Source organism: Mobula hypostoma, chromosome 24 (genome assembly GCF_963921235.1).
Source record: "Mobula hypostoma chromosome 24, sMobHyp1.1, whole genome shotgun sequence".
Classification (NCBI taxonomy): Eukaryota; Metazoa; Chordata; class Chondrichthyes; order Myliobatiformes; family Myliobatidae; genus Mobula; species Mobula hypostoma.
The window spans coordinates 19,028,833-19,040,871 of record NC_086120.1 but is presented as its reverse complement, the minus strand read 5'-3'; the positions used below and the strand labels follow the sequence as shown (position 1 = coordinate 19,040,871).

Below are 12,039 nucleotides of genomic sequence, written 5' to 3'. Positions count from 1 at the left end.
TAAAACATTAACCAATATGGATACAAATGTTTCCACACAAATATTTATATTTGTTTCCAGACAAAATGAGTCAATGGATAACTACGAATAGGAAAGAACGGTAGGCCAATGTTTCAGTGTAAGCCTTAAGCTGAACAAAGGAATGTGGTTAAAATTTTTGCTAGCTACAGAGAATTGTGGCAGAAGGACTTCCTTGTTTTATTCTAGAATTTAAAGTATTTTTTAAAATTTTGTAAGTTAGAGTACAAAAAGGGTACTTGTCCTGTTCATCATTTTATGAACAGGTTAAATTTTATTTTTCTTGTAGTGACTTCTAATCTTCCTGGAAGCTCTGAGTCATGCTGAAGGTTTGGAGATTGAAAAATACCATCCATTCCCCCAATGATAACTAGATCACCACTGACAAGTGGCCAGAACGATAAGCCCACATATGCCCTTCAAACTGCAGAATATTCTGCAGGTACTTGATTGTGTGTTGCCTTTCAGCCGTTTACTGAAATCTTAGATGGTTTATAGATAACTGCTGTTTCCCATGGATCTGAATACTAATTAATTGTGGTTTGGTGGTATATTTTAATTTTACTGACTTTTTTTTCTGCTTCTTTATTGATTATTTGCATAATTTTTGTATGACTTCGTGAAATCTAAGTGTTAATGAAATAGCCTTGTGTGATCAATTTAATTCAACACTGCGTATTTCTTACATCTCGTTCCCCGATAATACAATCTGCTGTTGCATGTAAATTAACCAAATACAAAATAACAAAATGCTGGATATTGCAGACTGAGTAAATTAGCGGCAATATCAAATTAATGTGTGTTTTGTTTAGGCATTTCTAGAGAATTTTCTATTAGATAAGCAAGAAAGGGAGGGGAGGGGGAGGGAATGGAAATTGTTAACAGAACTGGCAGTCTCCCAACCCACCCATACAATTTAGTAGGAAGCTACTAAACCCAAGGAACCAAAACCAGATTATTTCACTTAACTCATGATTGTCGGGAATATGGTTTCATCACCATATCAAGTATACTTTTTATTTATGGAATGCTTGAGCAATTTGATTAGCAAGCAATTTTTGCCCTCTGAAATGCAGTCAAAACAACATAATCAAGCACCTCAAAATGATACACATGATGAAAGGTTCACCTACTGATATTTTAGGTGGGGTCCTACCAGACTTTGACTCAATTACAAAATAGGAATGCTGAGAAATCTTTAAAGCTACCTATGGATGTCGATATTGTCATGCAACGGCTATGTGACTTCGAAGGAAGCGTCATGCTGGTTCCCATGTTTTTTGAGTAAAGGTCACCAGAGAGCAACTGCACATGAACTCCTATTCCTCAGGTTAGAAAATTCAGAATGCAAAACCTCTGACCTAACCCACAGTACTTATGCGCAGATCCATAAACTAACCTTGTCACCACCTCACCAGGATGTTGAATTCCACAATGGTAGTGCTGTTGCATGTTACGGAAAAGTACTTGAATCTCTCTTACTGGAATTGGTTACTGGCCGGCACTTCTGTGCTGTAAATATTGCTTGCCATTCATTAAGCCAATCACAACCTTGTTTTATTACAAATTGGGAGAGAATACTTCATCATCTGAGAATTCAAGGACAGAATTGCACATGTACCTCTGGCTTCTAGAAGTCCTACTTCAACTCGTGTCCAGTTGGACACAATGACCTCTTGCCCAGACATCTAAATAGCAATCAGACTCTGGATATTTGCTGCTTGTTTTTTGCTTAGTTATTCTGAAAATAATAATCCTTTTATATAATTAAATATTTTGCTCCAACCTTTGCCTGCAATCTACATAAAGAAAACTAGGTGGTTTCATAAACTTTACTGTGCTTCTAACCATATAAAACATTTACAATGAAAATAATACTGAAATATTTAATAGAAACTTAAGCATTAAGCCATAAAAATAGGCTTAATGGAATGCTTGGAGTGTAAATTTTAAAATATATAGTCAGTGAAATTTAATGCAGAGGAAGCATTTGTTTCCGTCTGCAATACTTGTAATTTGAGGTAGTGCTTAATAATTTCATTCTTTTAACGACTACTGCCAGACACTGAAATGAAAAGCTTAAAGCAGGTTATTATATGAATAATAAACTAAGGCAAAAAAAGGTCACAAATTTGAATTGGAGACATTCCACTTTGGCTATGGTGAGAATGCCTTGAGGGAATACATTTGTAGCAAAGGCTTCACTTTGAATATTTGCCTCAGTCAATGACTAGTGTTCTAAGTTGGATACCCTGCCACATCAAAGAGTACCCATGATCACCAAAACATCATGAGCAAATGGCTTGTTCAGTGCTGAACTGTTCTATCCTAAAACACAAAGAAAGAATCTGGGATAAATGAGTAGCTGGCAGTTTGCAGATATTGATCATGTGCACGATAAGATGACCAGACAGGCTTGGACAGGCACCTAGTGTATAGAATAAAAATACATTGAAATGTTGCTAATCATTTGCTGTTTGTGGAAAAAGAAAGAAAAATCAGAAAAAGGCAAAAGGCTGACAGTCACAGCAACAAACAAATTGCTAGAGGAACTCGGTGGGTCAAGCAGCACCTGTGGAGGGAAATGGACTGTTAACCTTTCAGGTCCAGACCACTCATCTGGCCAAATAATGGTAGTGGAGACAAGCAAGCTCTCCAAAATGGAATTTTATTAGGAAGCATGAGTCTGCAGGGAACTCAATAATTAGTTTGGAGACTGATAAAATTCATTTCAGGCAAATTACATACGAAAAGCTGCTTTTCTGTTGGCTAGGTTACATACATCTCTAATCAAGCTTGAAAAGATATGGAGGAGAGGATGAGGAATCCTGTCATTATCATGCACCAACTCAGGATGTGCTGACTGGTCTGTATAATATGGTAGAATCTGGTAAGTACTACAGTCAAGATTTCTAATCACTGATTATGTCTGCCATGTGCAAATTTGCAAAATCATTAACAAATGGGGGGGGATGCGCAGAGGTAAGAAGCAATGTCATGATGGAAAGTCTGCAACAAAATCTTTTAATGGAGTACAAGAGGAAATACAGAAGATGGGAACCAAAGTAATATTAATAATTACTCAAAAGCAATCAAAGAGATCATAATAATATTTATAAATTGTGCATTAGGATCTTCAACTAACATTTGAAAACAAAGATTTTGCTTCCTGATTACTTTTGGGTATATCTTACAGATTTTGAGCTGCTGATCATGAAAATCACCATGGAATTTTCATATCACGCAACAGTTTAAAAAAAAACTACAGTATATTTATTATTTCAATTCACAATTCAAGTTAGAATAACTGATGCCAAGACCAAAGAAGGTATGTTTGGTAGTCTACAAATCAAACAGGTGAATGACAGACCCTTTGAAGAACTTCTAGTAGGATCGGAGAAAATAGCATGGAAGGCATTCAAGGATGTTGATGGAAATTTTCTTGGTAACTATAGAGCACCAAACTACGTGTAGCTGGTTGACAACATGCTTCAAGTGTACAAAACGTCACTAAAGATGCATTTTCTGCATTCTGGTTTAGACTTCCTCCCTGCAAATCTTGGCACCGTCAGTGACAACCATGGTAAAAGGTTTCACCAGGACATTGCACAATGGTCATGGAGAAACGGTATCAGGGCAACTGGCATCTATCAATGCTGGCTAATTATTGTTGAACACTTAAGCGAGAAGCCTCATTCAGTACAAACATAAAGCATAACAAAACATTTTTAGCTTAGTTGAACTACTGCAAAAGTCAGCTCTGTTATGCAATTAAATGAATTATATTCAATAAAAGTTAATTTCTTGTTTCTCTAGATTCCTGTGTGATACAAATGACCTGAAATTATATTCGTGTTCAGCTTCAAGCACTCTATCATGAACAAAAAAAAATTCTGAGGCAGCAACACTTTCAAGAAAATTTGTTGTCCAGTGTAATGGATATATTTAATAATATAAATCTAGAAAGATAAGTAAGAGATATACAACTAAAACACTGGGTCAAAAAAAAAACCAGGTTAGAGAATGTGGCCCCCAACAAGCATTCTTTATAAGGACCATGGATGTTAATTAAACATACCATAATCATTAATGAGACTAAAAAATTCAAATTATAAACTCTACAAAGAAAGGAGCAGAAATAATTCCAGTAATTTAGGGAAAAAAACTACATTAATAATGTCAAGATTTCATGACAGATAAGTTGGCAGTGGAAAATAACAGGTAGAGTTAAGAAATGGAAAAAGATTAACACCATTTTAGAAGCTGTGTACATGTAGCCTAGGAATAGCTGTGTAATGGTGGAATGTATAAGTACAGATTATTAGCCAAGCATGAAGCAAAAGAAGACAGTTTTAACAAAGAATTTTAATTTTCATGTAAATTAAGATAGCTGATGCCTATAGGATTAGGAATATCTTGAACTTGTTCTCTACAGACTTCTACAATAAATTGCTGGAAGGTCAGGTGATATTAAATTTAGTAATGAATACTAAGACATTTTACAGCTCAGTAGTGTATAAGTAAGCACCTAAAAGTTATTATAGTACAATTAAGTTCAATATAGGGATAAAACAGTAACATGATGCAACAATCCTAGATTTGGGTAAGGCTTACCTTGGTGTGATGAAATAGACAACCTAAAGTAGACTAGGTAAACTTATTAATGGGTAAAACAACAGAAACTCACTGGGTAATTTTGAAGAATATACTGCAATACACCGTTTTTCAGTTTGAGCATGATGTATGAAGTTGAGCAATCCCACTGCCTGCAAAAGTGGCAAAAGCTCAATTTGCAAAATCGGGCAACTAAAATTGTATGAGTAAGCAAATCTACAGCAGCACTGAAAATAACAATCTACCAATGGATTCTGGTAATTGGGAGTGATACAAAAAACAAAAAGGAAGCAAATCGCAAAAGTTGAGAAGAAACTTGCAAGGGATTTAAAAATCAACAAATTTTTACCATTGTACTGTGAAATTGAGCATAGTCAGGAGTCCAGATGACACCACAGTGATTGGATTAATTATAAATAACAATGAAACAGCATAGACAGAAGATGCAGAAACTGTCTGAATGGTGCAAGAAACATAACCTTTCACTCAAAAGAAAGCAAAGAAATTATTATTGATTTCAGGAAATCAAAAAAGTATGAACAAACTCCACTACTCAACAATGAAGCAGTGGAGAGGATCTCCAGCTTTTAGTTCTTGGGAGGGAACATTACAGAGGAGTCTCTTCGACCAACACCTCCTTGACAGTAGGAAAGGCTCAGCAGTCTCTGCACTATCTTAGACTAAAGAGAGAAAATCTGCCCCAAAAGCTGCTGGTAAACCTTTGTCAACGTGTAATTGACAGCATATTGACCTACCGCATAACAGTATGGTACACTATCTAAAAGATCGACCATAAAGCACTTCAGCGAGTGGTAAGGACTGCACAGAATTTCACTGGGGTACAACTACCAGATATGGGAATCATCCACAACTCATGATGCCTACAGCAAGCTCACAACATCGTGATGGACTCATCCCATCCCAGTAATCACCTGTTGAATCTCCTACCATTCGGAAGGAGATACAGAAACATTTCTGCACGGACAGCCAGACCAAATAACAGCTTTTTCCCACAGGGCTGTCATGCAACTAAACAATGTTCCATTTTAGAGTTGTTTGTTTTTTAATTCAGTTGTAGCTTAGATGTCACTCTAAATAACTCAGAACTTATTTTAAATTCAGTCATTGTGTTTTCAGTAACTGAATTGCCAGTATGTTGTTTTATACTGAATAAAGTAGCAGGGCAATCTCATTGTCTTATAGCAATGACAATAAAGCCCTAACTAACATATAAATACAATGGCTGCAAGAGCAGGTCGATCTGGGAAGCTTTTACCATCTAATAATAATGGAATATTTGCCACAATATGGACAAAGGCAGGCTCCAACAATACTCAAGCCATTCAAAACCACCCAAAACAAAACAGCTGATTTGAATAGCACCGCATTCGCTATTCCAAACATATACTTCCACACAGTGGCTGCAGCGTGTACCAACTCAAAACAATGCAATTAGTCACACCGTCCTCCGGTAGTGCCCACAAAACCTGCTACTTCTACCACCAATAGGGACCAGGTCTGCAGGTTACACTGTAAATCACACAACTTCATGATTTGCAAATGTACTGCAACAGTGTGGACACTTACATCCTTGCTTGAATAATAGAGCAAGTTTTGAGCATAATCCTCCAGATAGGGACTAACCAATGCTGAAGCATATTCCCCCTATTTACTGTAGTCTATTTGCCTTACAATAAATTATAACATTCTGTGAGTTTTCCTAATTATTTGCCTTGCCTGCACACATTTTTGCCTTACATCTGTTACCTTCAAATCTGTGAGAACTGAACTAGAATCTGCAGAATTTTGGAAAGAAACAACTAATATCTAATTGCCAGCACCTTCAAAACCATAAGATACAAGCCATCAAATTTTGAGAATTAATGTTATAGGATTAATGTTAATATATTTTGTGTTTCTCATTCATTCTACCACTTCCAGAAAATGGTTTATATCTTCTTCTATGAAGGAAGCAGAATAGCTATTTACTTTCTCTGTCATAGTTATTAAAAAACTATGACATTACAAACAAGAGAAAATCTGCAGATTCTGGAAATCCAAGCAACAGACACAAAATGCTGGAGGAACTCAGCATTTCCCTAAAAGCTTCTTAATTCCCATAATTTCATTATTAGACAATATGGTCCAAAATGGACTACCTGCTGTTTTTTATACACTGAATTAGAAAGCCATCTCAGCTACATTCCACACTATCATTGCTCTGGTCTATATTCAGAGAATAGTCCACATGATTCCCCTTGTTATAAGAAGCACAGATTTTCTGATTCCCACTCTGCATCCCACTACTTGGGAGCCTATAAATAAGGGGGCGAACACAGTGCCAGACATTGTATTCTCTGCTTGATCAAAACTGATCCCACTTCTTAATTTTCTGAACTGAGATCTCTCCACTCCACCACTTTCCATTTTTACACCATGTTTCAAATCAGGGCTGTTACTCCTCTCATTTACTTGTATTTTCTAAAAATTAAGTATTCTGAAATATTTAGATCTTAAGCATGATCACTGCAGCCGAATTTACAGGACTGTACCCATTTACCTCTATTTGTCTTATTAATTTACTTGTTACAAACTCATTTTTTAAAAATAGAACATTTTACAATTTATTTACAGTAAGAGTCCATAAAAACTAATTACACCAATGGCCAGTAAATCCATTTTTTTGTGCTAATGTAAGAATATCCTTCAGGAGGGTGAATACATAGAAAACAACAGGACCAGACAATGTACCTGGCTGAGTACTGAAGACCTGCGCTAATAAACTGGCTGGACTGTTTACGAACATCTTTAACCTCCTGCTTTGGCAATCTAAGGAATCCACCTGCTTCAAATATATCAGCGCCCAAGAAGAACGTGGTAATCTAACTTGGATCTGCTCCAATTCGCCTACCGTCACAAAACGTCAATAGCAGATACCATTCCATTGGCTCTTCACTCAGCTTTGGAAGATCTGGACAGTGAAGATGGATACATCAGGATGCTCTTCACTGAGTACAGCTCATCATTCAACATTATCATCCCCTCAGAACTGACCTATAAGCTACAGGACCAAGGTCCCACACCAGGTTCAGGAACAGTTATTACCTTTCAACCATCAGGCTCCTGAACCAGTGTGAATCAACCACTCTCAACAGCTTCTTCCCTTCTGCCATCAGAGCTTTGAACAGACAGTGAACCAGCCCATGAACACCATCTTTCTATTCTTGCTCTCTTTTTCCACTAATTATTTTTAATATATATTTCTTATTATAATTTAGTTTTTTGTACACTGTACTGCAGCTGCAAAACAACAAATTTCACGATGTTTCAGTGATAGTAAACTTGATTCTTACAACAAAAAGACAACTTCATGATTGAAAATTTCATTCAGACAATGAGAAACTGGAATTGCACAGTATCCACACTAAAAGCAATTAATGGCAGAAAATTGACAGACCTTTGAGTAACAGTGTCGCTCAATAAACTGTACTTGAAAGTTGACTATTTGTTAATGAGTCTAGACATTACTCTGTTAAACGTAACCATATATCAAGAGCCAAGAGACCATCAAACTGAAAAACTATAGATAAACGGAGTGCAGAATGCAACACAATAGAGAGTGGAGGACAGCTATTCACCACTGCAGTAAAGTCTGAAAAGCCAACTTCAAAGGTAGAGACAGAATAAGGCACATTAGATTAGAAACAGTCTCACCTATATTTCAAAGTCTCATTGTTACACAGGTATGACAAGAGGTAAGCTACCTGGGATGTAATCGAGGAACAAGTTATTTTATTCTAAGAGTGACTGCAATGTTAAATATTCCACTGTTGAAATTTAAGTACTTTGGGTTCCTCAGTAGTAACATCACAAGCAACTTTTCTGGCTAAGACAGGCAGGATCTATAGCAATACCAGTAGCTGCCATACCAGTATCACTTATCCCTGCACAATAAAAGATACATTTTCCTTTAAGACCACAAATGGATCATTCCCCTCTTTTCCAAGAATCTGCCCAGACTGGATATGCTTAGTTCTAGCACAAAGCAAAAAAAAGACTGGTACTGCAGCAAAGCATTCCAAATGAAGAACAGGCAGAAGAGTACTTCCTAAATGATAAAAAGTCAGTAGCAGTGGATCTTCAAAGATACTTTGCAATCCACATAGATCAATGAAATGTCACAGGCATAAACAGAAAAATAATCATAGGGTGATGCTAGCTATTACATTTAAAATACTAGATCCAAGCTAATTTATAGCAATGTAAAACACTGGTTAGAGCTAGAATATAGACTGGACTACCTCATCTCTGAGGAGTTAATAATAAGCTTCAAGACCACTTCAATACCTCCTTGTGCAATTGGATCCAAGATTTCCTCACTTGCAGATCCCAGTCAATTCAGATTGACAACAACATCTCCATCAGCACAGGTACACCACACGGCTGTGAGCTTAGCCACCTGCTCTACTTGCTTTACACTCATGATTGTGTGGATAAGCACAGCTCCAATGCCACATTCAGGTTTGTTGATGACACTACTAATGAACCAGAATATAGGAGGGAGATTGAAAATCTGACTGTGTGGTGTCTTAATAACAACCTCTTACTCAATGTTAGCAAGACCAAGGAGCTGATTATAGATTTCAGGAGAGGAAAACCAGAGGTCCATGAGCCAGCCCTCATCAGAGGACCAGAGGTGGAGAGGGTTAGCAACTTTAAATTCCTGGGTTTTATTATTTCGGAGGATCGGTCCTGGGCCTAGCACACAAGTGCAATTACGAAGAAAGTAGTGGCTCTACTTCCTTAGGAGTTTGTGGAGATTCAGCATGGCATCAAAAACTTTGACACACTTCTATCAGTGTGTGGTGCAGAGTATAATGACTGGCTGCATCACCAATGCCCTTGAATGGAAAATCCTACAAAAAGTAGTGGATAAGGCCGAGTCCATCTCACGTAAAGCTCTCCCAACCATTGAGCGCAGCTACATGAAATGCTTTCACAGGAAAGCAGCATCCAGGGAACCCCACCACCCAGGACATGCTCTCTTCTTGTTGCTGCCATCAGGAAGAAAATACAGGAGCCTCAGGATTTAAGAACAGCTACTACCCTTCAACCACCAGGCTCTTGAACCAAAGGGAATAACTTGTCAACTTCACTTGCCCCATTATTGAAATGATCCCACAACGAAAGGACTCACTTTCAAGGATGCTTTATCTCAGGTTCTTGCCATTTATTGCTTATTTATTTATTATTGTTTCTTCTTTTTGTATTTGCACAGTTTGTTGTCTTCTGCACTCTGGTTGAGGCCATAGTTGGGCAGCCTTCCATTGATTATGGTCATTATTTAGTGAGTATACTCACAAGAAAATGAATCTCAGGGTTGTATATGGTGACATATATGTACTTTCATAATAAATTTACTTTGCACTTTGGAGTATAGCCTTATCAAAAGGATATCTACAATTCAGGAGTTAAATTGCAAAGAGTAACTAAAGAAACTAGAGGAGCACTGAGGGTTAAAGAGTGATCCAATTTAAGTAGTCAATTACTAAAAGCTTGATAGAAGTACACACAAATAATGATTTCCACGGGTTGAAAGGGACATGGTTCAAAAATGAGAACTAGTCTTTACGGTTTTAAGTTAAACAGTCATTTCCATACTCGCTGTGAAGAAGTTTGTAATGTCCTTCCACAAATGCAAATTGATACCAGGTCACATGTTAATTTTACATCAGAGATCGATAGACGTGTATAAAGTATAAATGAGGCAAAAGAAAACAGGTTAGGTCAGAGACCCTAATGTCCGGATAAGTTCGGGGCAAATGGCCTACTGTACAAAGTGCGCGCATGCGTATAAAGCACAGGCCTCTTCACCCCGACGACCCTACACATTCCCGGGGAGTGGGGGTTACCCACCCCCTTCCCATGTCACCTCAACCTCCGGCAATCACATTGAAATACTAACCTTCAGGAGGACGAAGAACTCAAACATTCTGCGGAAGGATGGGGGAAACACTCTGGCGTATGTCACGGCCATCTTGAAGAAGAGTGCGTGGAAGAGCCGGTCTCGGACATTGATGAGCGGGTTCGGGTTCAGGTTGTTGTTCCTCACCCGGTTCGGGTTATTCGGTTGATTTTCCGACATTTTTCTCAAATTGCCCCGATGATCAGATTTCGTTTTTTCTTGTCTGATCCACAATCAATACTTAATGAGTTACTACTACGATGGTCTAATGCCAGAACAGAAAACAAAACACACTTCTAAACCAATTTGATCTTTACAGTTTCTTTCCCCCCGCCCCTTCCAGCCGCGCTCCACAGTCTCCGGACCTGTCGCATCCCACACTGCAACACGTACACTGTCCCACGCCAACTCCCAAGCGTCGCGCCCCCCGCAGGCTGGGAGGAGTTACTACATGCACAGGGCCCGTCCCCACCGGCCGAAGGACGCGTCGCGTATCAGAAACTACGCCTCCCACCTTCTCGGAGGAGTTACTGCATCGTAGGCATGCATCGCGTATTGAACCTTCCGATGGCTGAGGACTTATCACTCCGCATATAATTGCTTTAGAAGTATTAAATCCAGAATATCTCAGGATATTCTCAAAAAGATGTTATAATTTTGTAACCTTTCTATTAGGAAATAGCTTGGTAAATTATAAGCTAAAACATTAAACAGGAAACAAAATAATTTTTCAGCTTTCGGAAATTGAACAGAGTAATTTCAGACATTATCAAACACCTAAATTTGAGATTAATGTTCACTTTAAAAGAGTTAAAGTATGCAGGAGCTGATGATTCTATAAATTTGCTGACGATACAACCACTGTTGGTAGAATCTCGGGTGGTGACGAGAGGGCGTACAGGAGGGAGATATGCCAACTGGTGGAATGGTGCCGCAGCAACAACCTGGCACTCAACGTCAGTAAGGCAAAAGAGCTGATTGTGGACTTCAGGAAGGGTAAGACAAAGGAACACATACCAATCCTCATAGAGGGATCAGAAGTGGAGAGAGTGAGCAGCTTCAAGTTCCTGGGTGTCAAGATCTCTGAGGATCTAACCTGGTCCCAACATATCGATGTAGTTATAAAGAAAGCTAGACAGCGGCTATACTCTTTTAGGCGTTTGAAGAGATTTGACATGTCGACAAATACACTCAAAAACTTCTATAGTTGTACTGTGGAGAGCATTCTGACAGGCTGCATCACTGTCTGGTATGGAGGGGCTACTGCACAGGACTGAAAGAAGCTGCGGAAGGTTGTAAATCTAGTCAGCTCCATCTTGGGCACTAGCCTACAAAGTACCCAGGACATCTTTAGGGAGAGGTGTCTCAGAAAGGCAGCGTCCATTACTAAGGACCTCCAGCACCCAGGACATGCCCTTTTCTCACTGTTACCATCATGTAGG

General features: G+C 38.4%; 1 protein-coding gene across 1 annotated transcript in view; it reads right to left on the bottom strand.

Annotated features, from left to right (window-relative positions):
* tmem259 (transmembrane protein 259) overlaps positions 1–10,991 on the bottom strand; it is a 74,277-nt gene extending 63,286 nt beyond the window's left edge. Inside the window, exon 1 of the mRNA XM_063032129.1 lies at positions 10,598–10,991. Coding sequence (XP_062888199.1) covers positions 10,598–10,777 — 180 coding nt within the window. The 5' untranslated portion in view covers positions 10,778–10,991. The remainder of the gene's footprint in view (positions 1–10,597) is intronic.
* Positions 10,992–12,039: the final 1,048 nt, after the last annotated feature.